Genomic DNA, 13,041 nt, shown 5'->3' with positions numbered 1-13,041 from the left:
CAGGCAGTGATACCATGGCGCAGCAAGCAGCGATCTGTAGAATCATAGCTGATACATCGTAAGATTGCTTGAGGATGGATTCCTGCCGTCTCTGATTGGCATCCTTGAGTGAAGCTCCTCCCTCGACAGGTATGGTAGTGCGCTTTGTGGTGGCGCAGACCAGGGCGTCGACCTTGGGAAACCTCAGGAGTTCCTTTGTCGCAGGGTCCAAGGGGTAGAGAGCTTCTAGGGCTCAGCCTCCCTTAAAGGTGGCCTCTGAAGCGTCCCATTCCAGGTTGATCAGTTGTTGTACGGCCTGTAGCGTAGGGAAATGGCATGAGGTCTGGCAGAGCCTGGCCAGGAAGGGGCTCGCCTTGAACTCTGCTGTGTTGCATGTGTCCGGGATGGCCAATGCCTTCAGACTTCTGGCTACGAGATCTGATTATTCGTCTTTTGGGAAGAAGCACATCATGGTGCGATACGGTTCCATTCCTGGAGGGAGTTCCCCCTCTTCCAGGAGTTCTGATTCCTCCTCCAAATGTATCCTGTACAGATGCGCGTGCCGGGAGGCCTGGTTATGCGTTCTGGGTGCACCTACGTTGTGCGTGTAGGAACGGAAGATGTGTGCATGGCTGTGCGCGCGGGCCTAGTTGTGCGCTTGGCAACCCTGAGCATGCCGCTGTGCGCCCGGCGTAGATGCGCGCACCACTATGTGCACAAGTACTTTGTGCGCCTGGCTGGCCGCTGTGCACACGGCTCAGATGTGCGGATGATGCGGCGACCAGGGGGGGAAGGTGCTGGCAACCACGCGGTAAGATGGTGGCCCGCCCAGGGGGTCTCCACGTGGGAGGACCCTCTTGCCGGATCAGGGTCTAGCCCGGACAGGGCTGCTCAACCCGAATGTACAGACCCCAGAGGGACGATCTGTGCGGCTGTCCGAGCCTCAGAGTTCGGAGACTTATAAAAAGTTTTCTACCTTACCTTGTCTCGGCACTTCCCGGTCCTCTGCTGGGCGGTCTCCGGCTGTGGGGGGAGAGGGAATTACCTTCACCGTTGCGCTTGGTTCTGCACCCGCTGCCTCTCAGCCGCTCCCTTTCCCACCGGAAACGAGGCTTACCTCTGAGGGATCCCGGAAATCACCTCAGGAAATCTCGACTGGGGGAGGGACCCTTAGGTATCACCGCAGGAGAACGGGGCTCGATTTGGAGGTAAGTTTTTCTTTGTTTCTTCTTTAAATTTGGAGTTGGTTTTCTAACACTGTGCATGCGTGTGTGAAGTCCCGAACTGCTATGGAGATGGAAAAAACTGAAGAACAGAGCCTCGTGCACGGGTATATGTAGTGCTGACGTCAGATTGAAATCTGACTCCGTCTCCAACTGCTATCAGGAGCTCACTATACCCATTGGTCCTGAGTCCATCTGCTACACACTAGGAAATTCCTATTGCGGTCTTGTGTGAAAAGCTAAGCTCTTAGACTTAGCAGATCATATTTAATAATTGGACTTTGGACCAATGATTAAATATGATCTGCTAAGTCCAAGGGTTAAGAACATAAGAACATAAGAAATTGCCATGCTGGGTCAGACCAATGGTCCATCAAGCCCAGCATCCTGATTTCAACAGAGGCCAAACCAGGTCACAAGATCCTGGCAAGTACCCAAACACCATGAAGATCCCATACTACTGATGCAATTAATAGCAGTGGCTATTAGCTAAGTCAACTTGATTAATAGCAGTTAATGGATTTCTCCTGCAAGAACTTCATTTATATTTATTTGAAACCTGGCATTGATGTTATGAAGATTCTTAAACAACAGAGTCAGCCAAGTGCTTGTTAATTACACCAGTGAAAATACTACAAAAACGTGTTTGACTGCTTCTTTACTGAGTGTTTTATATTTTTATCAATGTTTTAAAAGTTTTTTATATATTAATGAATGTAAACCTATTTGCAAACCACCTAGAGCCATGAATAGGCGGTATATAAGCTGTCTACATAAATAAATATACCGTACATTAGTGTTATTAATTTAAAAAATGCTAAAGATTCCTTAGCCTGTGACAGGATGCCAAATCCGGGTTCAAAACAGCTGGCCATTTCTGAGATAGATGAGGATGGAAAATAAAAAATTAGCTATAGTTTAAAATGTGGAGGTCTACAGTCAAAGAAAACTTAGAACCCAGCTGGCACATAAGTTGAAAGCACCTACAACAAAGGTTCATATCTTTAGGTGCCTACATTAAGTAGGCAGCACATGAAATTAGCACTAAGCACGTAACTTACTTCCCCCAACCTGGCCTGTCCCTAGCTGACCCCGCCCACTTTTTTAGGGACCTAAACTTAACTCAGCGGGCGGGAGGAGGGGAGGGATTTCCATTTATACAGATCTAGGTGCTTAACTCCTTAACGGGCCGATACAATAAAGTCCGCGGGAGAGTGGGCGAACGCCCGCTCTCCTGTGCGCGCGATACAGTATGCAAATTAGGTCCGGCGGTAGAAACAGGTAAAAAGAGGCGCTAGGGACAATGGCACGTCCCTAGCGCCTCTTTAGCGGCGCTAGGGACGTGCTAGTGGAGCGGCGGCTGTCAGCGGGTTTGACAGCCGACGCTCAATTTTGCCGGCATCGGTTCTCGAGCCTGCTGACAGCCACGGGTTCGGAAACCGGACGCTGGCAAAATTGAGCGTCCGGTTTTCAACCCACGAGCTGCGGGCCTACTTAGAATTTTTTTTTCTTTTTTTTTTACCCTTCGGGACCTCCGACTTAATATCGCCATGATATTAAGTCGGAGGGTGCACAGAAAAGCAGTTTTTACTGCTTTTCTGTGCACTTCCCTGGCGCCGGCAGAAATTAGCGCCTACCTTTGGGTTGGCGCTAATTTCTTAAAGTAAAATGTGCGGCTTGGCCGCACATTTTACTTTCTGAATCGCGCGGGAATACCTAATAGGGCCATCAACGTGCATTTTCATGTTGCGGGTGCTATTAGGTTCAGGGGGGGGTTGGACACACGTTTTCAACCCCTTACTGAATAAGGGGTAACGCTAGCATGTCGAAAACATGCGTCCAATCAAGGGTTAACAGTGCGCTCCGTTGGAGCGCACTGTACTGTATCGGCCATAAGTTAGGTATCTAGATCTTTTCAATGTCTCCCTACGTCATAGTATTTTATAGTTGTGGTCTTCACCTATCTCAAAAAACAGCTAAGCTGATTTTTCCAAAATTTGAAAGAACAAGAGGCATTGGAAATCTGACTCCTCCACCACCAAATTTCAGAGAAAATGTTGCTTGTTTTTGAGAGGCACAGTGTGAGGGAACAAGGAGTTCTTAACTGTCTGTCAGGGCTCAGCAAGTAAGCAAACAAGGGCATGGCTTATCTCAGCTGTCTTGATTCTTCACTTTTCTCCCTCAGAATACATTAACAGTAGCATAGTAGATGATGGCAGAAAAAGACCAATTAACCCATCAGTCTGTCCAGTTACTTCTTTCTACCCTGTTAAGCCACAGTGTATGACCACTTGGAAGATCTCTCTCCCTATTTAAGATAGATTTTGTCATCTTTCTCAATTGTACTCTATTTTGTGCAGATCAGCAGGCAGGATTTCCCATTTAGTCTCTGCCCAAAACCCCTTCCTTCCCATGTTTAACCACAAAACTCTGAAACAAAATGAACCAAACCAAAAATTGGCTTTTTCAGTAACATGTATACCCTAGAGCAGTGGTTCCCAAACCAATCAGTCTTCCAGGATATCTACTATGAATATGCATGAGATATATTTGCCTCTATAGCATGCAAATTTTATCTCATGCATATTCATTGTGGATATCTTGAAAACCCGACTGGCTGGGGGTCCTCCAGGACAGGTTTGGGAGCCTATGCCCTAGAGGAAAGGCGAGATAGTGGAGATATGAGACAGACATTCAAATTTATCAAAGGTTTCCATGCATAGAGGAGGCTCTAGAACGAGGGGTCATGAGACGAGGTTGAAAGTAAGTAGACTCAGGAGTAATCTTAGGAAATATTTCTTTACAGAGAGGGTGGTGGATGTAGGGAGACAAAAACAGTATCGGAATTCAAGAAAGCATTAGAAATATACAGGGAATCTCTAAGAAAGTGATGGGAATTATAATGCTAAATTAATTCGATGGGTGGGCAGACTGGATGAGCCAGACGGTCTTTTTCTGCCATCATGTTTCTATGTTTCTGTGGTTTGGATTCCATTTTCATTTCAAATGAATACACATCCCTATTACCTTATACATTCTTGAAGTCTGTTACCATTTAAGTCTCCACCATCTGCTCTGGAAGGGCATTCCACAAATCTACCACCCCTTGTGGGAAAAAATATTTCCTTACTTTGCTCCTGACTCCGCCCCTTAGAACCTATGATCCATTGTTCTAGAATCCTCTTTCCATTGATAAAAGCTTATTTCTTGTGCATTCATTCTTTTCAAGTATTTGAATACCTCCCTTCTTAAGATACACATATTTAAATCCATAAGTTTTATCTCATAAAGGTTTTGGTGCAGACGCTGCACCATTTTAGTAGCCCTTCTCCACAGTGTCTTTATGCTGTCTATAATTAGGGTTTCTGATTTTTGGATAAAACTGAAAAACTCCCATAAAACACCCCTGATGGGTAAATTGGGTTTTTCAGTTTAAACCAAAGAAACCCAAAATAAGCCTTCTTTAGGTGCTCCAAAGACATCATCTGGCTGCTGCAAGCAGCTGACGTTCTTTGTAATCTGTTGTGGAATTTGTTTCTCTCCCTTTAACTTAACTTTATATTTTTCTTCTAGCTTCCTAAGCTTCCAAGTTCACAGTCCTCGTTTTAATGTAACTTTGTTTTTTTCCTTTATCTAGTTATTTTACCCCTGTTCGATGTAAACCGTCCTGATATGGTATTTTAACCATGAAGGTCGGTATAGAAAAATGTTAAATAAATAAATAAATAATCTTGGGCAAGCCACTTCACCCTCCATTAACTCAGGTACAACTTTAGATTGTGAGTCCTCTGGAGATGAGGAAATACATAGGGTACCTGAATGTAAACTGCTTTGAAGTGTCTAAAAGGCGGAACATAATTAAATAAATAAATAAATAGGGATAGGGTGGTAGGGAGTTCAAGCCCTGCCAGTCGAAGGAGGTAAGAGCAGAGAAGGGGAAGGGGCTGAGAAAGAACAATGGGAGGGGAAGAGAGACTGAAATGTGTGAGGGAGGAAAAGGGAGGGGGGGAATGAAAGGAGTGGGAAAGTACAATGGGAAGGGATCCACTCAGCCACGCACACCATTCCAACCCCTCCAGCCATACACACACGCACTCACACCCTGCCACCCTGTCCTAGCCACACACAAACACACACATACCCTGCCACCTCCACCCCAACCATGCACACGCACACTGCACAACACAGTCTGTAAACATTTTAAGATAAACTGATTTATGTCTTGTTTAATTTAGTCCATCTAAAAATGTGCCACAATTTTAATTCCTGTCACAAAAACACTGCTAAACACCCATTTTTGGTACCCATCAAACATCTAATTACCTGAAAGACAAATCCCTACATTTGCATTTTATAAACTCTAGAATCAGAAACCTTATCTATACTGCTTCCCAAGAGATAGTTTTGAGCGCTGGACACAATTCTCCAGATAGCTCTCACCAATGACCTAACATCATCACTTAATTGTTTCTATCAGTTACACCTTTTCCACTGCATCCTAGCTTCTCTCTGGTTCTGACCTCTATCTTGTTGCACTACTTTCCTACCTTACAACCTTCAAATACCATCACCTCATGCTTACTTGCCATGGGATTAGCATGGGTATCAGAGCAACTGAACAGCTTCCTGCCAGGAGTACAGGAGGATTGGACCACCTGAAAGGCCCTTAAACTATCTCCATACCCAAATTGGCAGATCAAGAGCTGCTATGGCAAAATGGGGATAATCTACAAAACCTGAGACCTGCATTTATGGCAAGAAGTAGACCATCCACAATCTTTTTGTCTGCCACCCAGTGCTTGAAGATGGCCCCTGTGTAATGCAGGGTCTTGTTGAGTACAGCTCACAAGCACTGAACTGAGCTCATCAGTGGAAAGAAATCTGACTTTGGTGGATGGACATGAGAAGACGATTCTTTGTCTTTTCTGAAAGTTTCTCACGTTGTCTTCTCCCTCGGGCATGAGCATTTTGTTGTGGATCTTACTGCTGGAGAGCACTAGAGTTCACAAAGAAACCAACTGCTAGAGATAAATGAAATAAATGAACCTTTCTCTCTATTTGAATGCATTTGTGACTAGCTTTCAAGAGGTATACTGCTTCACCGGCAAGGGCAAACTACTTGCGTAATATTTATAGTCATGATTACGACTCAACTGATATGTCCAGGTCAAGCAAACTGTCACATTTAGGAAAGGCTGGAAAAGTATCTTCATGGTTCTTCCTACTTTTAATCAAGGCTGGGAAGTTAGAAAGTCACAGAGTGGCAGGTTCAAATGCTGTTTCCACAAACTGCATTTCCTGCACTGACTCAGCCATTGGCCAGTCTGGCCGGTCTCCGGTGAATAAATCTATGAAGGGAGACATGAGCCAGGAAACGGAGTCTGGATGGGCTCCAGACTGAAAGAGACCTGCGTCCTTCGGGCTCAGCCTTTTTCTAGTTGTCACGGCAACGTCTCCCACCCGATGAGCTAGAGCAATGAGCTAGAGCAATGAATGAAACTACTGTGGAAAAATCTCAGCTAATAAAGAAGGTTAAGTGTACAGTTACAGGTTTCGCCTTCCAAAATTGCTACTGGTGGAACTTTTTGCTGAAAGCGTCCATTCACTCACAGATATTCCCTTTGAAGAACGCTTTCTTTTTTTTCTGTGCAAAAGTAAATGTTGCTCTCACTGAGGCAGACCAGTGCACAGCCTGAGGAACTATAAAAGCAGCAAACTCTGTAGCACTCAGTCAATGGGGATGCACTGGAATGGTGAGAGTATGGAGAAGTGGAGGCAAGTTACAGTCACAAAAAGGGATGGGGTGAGCCAAGAGGAAGTACATGGATCTCAATAAACTTCTGTAATACTAAGGACATTTTTCTCTCCCTCAAGTAGAAAGCAAAATAGTATTTAACTTTTTTTTTTTTTATTTGTCTTACTCCCACCCCCACCCCTCCCCACTCCTGGCTCAGCCAACAAGCAAAACAAGATATTTTGTGTTAAATAGCTATTTTGTTGACTTGGTTAAACAATAAACAGGGTGAAAATACTATTGAACTATTCCATCACGGCAATGCATGTTTCTAAGATATTTAGCTATTATGCAGGCCTCATTCACTAACACTTTGCTCTCATTCTGTATCTGTGAGCAAAGTCCTTAATGAATCAGGCACACATCATGCTCAGTCACTACATGCTTACATTTCTGAAGATGTTATGTTCATTACACAAATATATTGATCTATATGTGCTTGACCTTACATCAACTGAATGCAGGGCTGTCTTTTGACATTAAATTAATCCTGATTACTATAAGCACTTTGCCTTTTACATCATAACTTGAAAACTATAGCCTGAAGGAAAGATTATTCATTTCTTAAACAAATATAGTGCACTGGTTTCTCCAAATATCTGGTTCTCTAGGTAAACCCAAGCCCATAACCCTTCTGCCCCCCCCCCCCCCCACTCTATTAGCGTCCCCTTCCATAGTAGCCACAAGTTAGAATATGGCTATACGGCACGTGTGGGGGGTGACTCTCCTTGTAACTTTAGAGTCAGCAATGAATGAATGGAAACTTTATACACCAATTAGACAGGAGAAGCCAAGGGAAGGAGAGAAGTGAATGAACAACCAGCTGATATGATGAAGTGCAATCCCAAAACCGGTCCTTACAGACTTTAGAAAATACAAACAAAAGCAAAACGAAACGAGGCGTTCCTCAAAAATATTAAAATAGAATCAAGTGGAAAGTAAAAAGAGCTTAAGCCCCGCGATGGGCAGGTTTCGGCCAAGGGACCTCGCAGCTTTCACAGCTCCTGACAGGAGAGGGAGAGAGAAGGTGGCTGGCGTTAATCCCGCAGCCTCGGCACAGCAGGCTTCCCTGCCCGGAGAAACGGCTTCCGCGGCTCCGGGCTCCTCCTGTCCGCACATCTGGAGCCAGGAGCAGCTGGGCACAGCTGGCTTCCGGCACCGCGAGGCTCGGGGGGTTTGCTGCTCTGCCACGATCTGCGGAATTAGATCCTCTGGCAGGCTGACAGCCAGCCTGGACTTTTCCGAGTGCATCTCTTGTGATTCCATTTCTATCCTGTTCCTTGTATCTCTTACTTTTTTTTTTTATATATATATATATTTTATGCTGATTTAAAAAAAGGAAAAAGAAAAAGCTTTCTTCACTTGATTCTACTGGCCGATTTTTGAAGAGAGCCTCCTTTCCTTTTAGTTTTAAGAAGAGAGGAAGGGCTCCCTTGAGGAGCGGAGGAAAAGGTCGCTACCGTGCCGTGGTTCCCGCTGGGCTTGTCAGTCATGCTGCCGGGAGCTGGGCCGGGCTCTGCCTGGTCGCGGAGGCGCTCGGGAAGGGGCAGCTACCTGCGAGAGCTCGGAGCCCGTCTGGCGGCTCCGCTCCATGAGGCACATATTAAAGGCTTAGGCACGACACGTAGCAAGGAGCTGGGGCACCTCCCCCCCACGGCCAGCAGCGAATACGGAGAGAGGAGAGGCCTGGGAGAGGCGCCAGAGGCCGAGCAGAGGGACAGGAGCACCCGCTCTCAGGCCCTGCGCTCCCCCCCCCCCTTCTAAATAAATATTGTGCAACAGCAGCCAGAGGAGCTTCCACACCCCCCCCCCGCCTGTGAAACCTTCAGCCCTTTCCCTTTGATTCACCTTTATAGCACGTTGCGATGCCCAAGCCTTGCCGTGAGGTGAGGCCAAGAGTGGCTGCCCGGACAGGGACCAGATTCAGGATCTGCACATAACCCAGGCACTCCGCACCATTCGTTTAGCTACCCCCACCCTCTTTCCCTCCCCAGTAAACCCTGGGACATCTGTTCAAATTCCAAAATTGTATTCATTACACATAACCCAACTCCTTTACTCTGATTTTGCCACAGACCCAAAAAACAATGGAAGATATAGGCCACAGCTACCAATACATTACCTAACCAACAGGTCGATACAGTACAGTGCGCATACGCATTTTCGACCCGCTAGCTTTACCCCTTATTCAGTAAGGGGTAATAGCGTGTTGAAAATGCGCGTCCAAACCCCCGAACCTAATAGCGCCCGCAACATGCAAATGCATGTTGATGGCCCTATTAGGTATTCCCGCGCGATTCAGAAAGCAAAATGTGCAGCCAAGCCGCACACTTTACTTTCAGAAATTAGCACCAACCCAAAGGTAGGCATTAATTTCTCCGGGCGCCTCTTTTTGGACAGGAGGAGCGGCTGTCAGCGGATTTGACAGCCGACGCTCAATTTTGCTGGCGTCGGTTCTCGAGCCCGCTGACAGCCACGGGTTCAGAAATCGGACGCTGGCAAAATTGAGCATCCGGTTTGCGAGCCGCGGGCCCATTTAAAAATTTTTTTTTATTATTTTTTACTTTTTTTAACTTTTGGGGCCTCCGACTTAATATCGCCATGATATTAAGTCGGAGGGTGCACAGTGCACTGCTTTTCTGTGCACTTCCCTGGCGCCGGCAGAAATTACCGCCTACTTACTGTATCGCGCGGGAATACCTAATAGGGCCATCAACATGCATTTGCATGTTGCGGGTGCTAATAGGTTCGGGGGGGTTAGATGCGTGTTTTCAACGCGCTATTACCCCTTACTGAATAAGGGGTAAAGCTAGCGCGTCAAAAACGCGCATCCAATCGCGGGTTAACAGTGCGCTCCACCGGAGCCGGAGCGCATTGTACTGTATCGGCCTGTGTGTTATCTCAAAAGCTTAGTTGCACCCTGGCCAATTGCAACTGCGTAGGCATTAGCCTGTTTCTCTTTCATTCCTCTCCACCACATCCATTTTACGATTGCCTTTTCCCAAGGTATGCTCAATCCTTCGGCACCTGATCTCATCCACACTCTTTTCTTTGCCCAATGTAAAGGGCATGACCTACAAAGACCATGTGTTGGGTCAGTGTTCAAAGCTGTCCTTTGTTCCCCCACAATACGATAATTTTTCTAAGATAGCATGTTAATTTCCAATATTGCTCACTCCTCCCAAAATTTTTGAATCTGTCCTATTCCCAGCATCTGCTTTGTTGCTTCTGCCTATGTTCCATCCCCAAATCCTTGGCCAGTGTTGTGGCCCCAATCCCAACAGTGTTTCCTATAACCCTTGCTATCCGAAAGCAGCTTGACAACACTTTTTGGAACTGGAACTGCGAAAGTGCTGATCCAGCCTTGTGTTAAAATTGGACCCTCCATCAGAGGCCTGTTTGTAATCCTCCACAAGTTGAAATGGGCATAAAAGTTTGTCTGATATCTGTCATAGTATTACTTTACATTCTCCTTTCTTTCTGTTTTGGATCAATACAGCCACACTTCTATCTAGTCTTCCCCCCGAATGCACATCTCTTGGTATTGCTGGACCATGGTTTTAAAACAAGTTTATAGCACAACCACTATTCCCTCTAAACTGTGCCCATGTTTGCGCATTCACAGATCGTGAACCCTGCGCACACAGCACAACATAGTGCACACAAGAAATCCCAATACTATTTGCTTGTAGTGCACAAATTTTAACTTGGCTTATAAAAAGTTGAACAGTAAGAAAATTTGAGGGAACATTGGGTGCCACCTCACTAACTCTAAATGTCCCAAAGTATCTGATCGTAAATGCTTCTCATAGCTATTTACATATCTCAAGCTATCTCAAGCAGGATCTCCATCCTTTTCCCCCAGATGCTTCTCATTATGAACCTTGAATGCTTCTTCCATTATTTGTTTTATTATGAATGCCCCAGTAGTTGCTCTAATGGTGCATTAATTTAATTAATTTGCATCTTGTGCAACACTTTGCTCCCTTGATCTTTTATGCATCTTTCAAAAAACAATTAAGACTTGCTTTTTTTAAAACCAGCCTTACTTAATTGACCTGCTGCATTGAATATGGTTCCACTCAGCCTTTGTTATTAATTCATTTTATTGCTGTTACTGAAATTATTTTTAGACTTGCACTTTTATAAAACTTTTGCCTGCTTATGTATATCTCATTGTATTGTCCTCATTTTTTATTTTAATCCAAGTTATTGAAACTTCTCCCAGCTTTTCTAGTAGTGGCAACATAGCCCAGTACCTAAAACCATGATCAGACGAGACTGATCCCCACCTTTGAGTGGTTATGAAAACCCTATGCTTAACCACCCAATTGAATTTTCTCCTAGACCTTCCAGTAGCCCTTCCATACACTTTCTGCTTTACTGAGTGTTACCGCTCTAAGAAAAAAAATCCCAGATCCCTCCACTGCGCTGGGATCCTCGTGGCTCACCCCTCTGCCTCAGATGTCAGTCACCTGCAATAAAACACCCGTACATGTGTAAACACATGACCCTTTCCTGTAAGATGCAATTCTACAACATGTCAAGCCCATTTCTTGAAGCAGTTATAGCAGCATGCCTGAATGTGGGGAAGGGATTTAACCTACCTTTGTTTATCTGCAGCTTATTATTGTGTACAGCAGCCGAGGGGGGGGGAGAGGGGGGGCTTGGCTTGAGCTCGGCTACACCTGCTGAGCTAGACTTTCAAATACTGCTTCATTCCCCATGCCCTCAATGTAGGCAACTTACAACCCCAGCTCTGAAAATGACTGATTATTCCTTATCGGTCGATCAGTAGGAATAATATCTTATATACATATGAATGCCTATGCACCTCCCACCTATAATTATGCATTTTCTTAATACCGGTAGATAAGCTGAAATAAACTGTATCAAGCATCCTCTTGTCCACCGTTCATTCTTCCAGCGATCTTGAAAGTCTTCCTTATCCGTGGAAGAAAGGCTCCACATAATAAAGTTCCCTTCCCTCTGCTCGCCACTCCCCCCTCTCCTCCTAGCACCCCTAAACTGCTTATCTCTTAGTGTCTTCCTTCTGTACATATGTATTTATTTACAAACCTCGTTGATTATTTAATGCAAATTTCCCCTTGTTATTCACACCCTCATTTATTCATTTGTTAACTTGTTTCATTTGTTCAATGTAAAGCACCATGCCTGGCATTTGTTTGTGTTACACTGTAAACCGATGTGATATCCTGGATGAATGTCGGTATATAAAAATTTTAAACAAACAAATAAATAAATAAATAAATAAATAAATAATAAAGTCCCCCAAACAGGAGAAGGGAGGGACCCTCACTGCAGATCTACCTCAGCTCCAGGTTTCCAAAATCTTTTACTTCTTAACTCTACACTCAGAATGTGTCCCCATTATTTTTCTGAATAATTAAACCTCAGCTCCACTTAATTATTTTGCCTCCCTCCCCCCTTCCCTTAGGTAAAAGCAGAATTTAACTGTGTCCTCAACGTAGCTAATCAAAATGTATTGATCCCCCCCCCCCAAAAGGCTGTAAAATATCAACTGCTGCTTTGCATTAAATTCACAAGTAGACTGAATTTTCTTATTGCATGAAAACTGGTTCCCAGTCTTATCCTTCTCTCCTCCCACTGGACTTTGCTGAAATGTAAGCCATTTGGTGGCTCCAGCTTTATTACCTCCGAGGTAGTTAATTGGTTTTATTTGAATCCTTTTGTTCATCAGTGCTCTGCAGACATCACTATCTGACTCCCACCCTTTAAACTGAAAAAGTCCATGATTTCCTCTTACTCCCGTATCCTTTACCTGTCTTGCTCAAATTATCTCAAACTTCACCTCCACTTTTTAACCCGGCAGTTAGTTTCTGACTCTTGCATCCATGCAGCATGTCCCAATGCAATTTCCAAGCTAGTTCTGCAGACACTAGTAAAGATGTGAATATACAGCCCCCGCTGCACTACTCTGGTCCCAAAGAGCCATGTGCGGTCTCCTGTGTTAGCTCCCATTGCATAAAAAATATTGTCCTTGCAGAGTAACCGATGATTATA

At 44.9% G+C, this 13,041-nt stretch overlaps 1 protein-coding gene across 3 annotated transcripts in view; it reads right to left on the bottom strand.

Annotated features, from left to right (window-relative positions):
- Window positions 1-8,607, bottom strand: part of PAPSS2 (3'-phosphoadenosine 5'-phosphosulfate synthase 2) — a 98,487-nt gene extending 89,880 nt beyond the window's left edge. For all 3 annotated transcript variants that reach the window (XM_029609804.1, XM_029609806.1, XM_029609807.1), the window contains exon 1: window positions 8,457-8,607. In XM_029609804.1, the coding sequence (XP_029465664.1) occupies window positions 8,457-8,489 (33 nt within the window). In that variant the 5' untranslated portion in view covers window positions 8,490-8,607. The remainder of the gene's footprint in view (window positions 1-8,456) is intronic.
- Between the last annotated feature and the right edge of the window lie 4,434 nt (window positions 8,608-13,041).

Source organism: Rhinatrema bivittatum, chromosome 7 (genome assembly GCF_901001135.1).
Source record: "Rhinatrema bivittatum chromosome 7, aRhiBiv1.1, whole genome shotgun sequence".
NCBI lineage: Eukaryota > Metazoa > Chordata > Amphibia > Gymnophiona > Rhinatrematidae > Rhinatrema > Rhinatrema bivittatum.
This window is presented reverse-complemented; position numbering and strand designations above follow the sequence as displayed.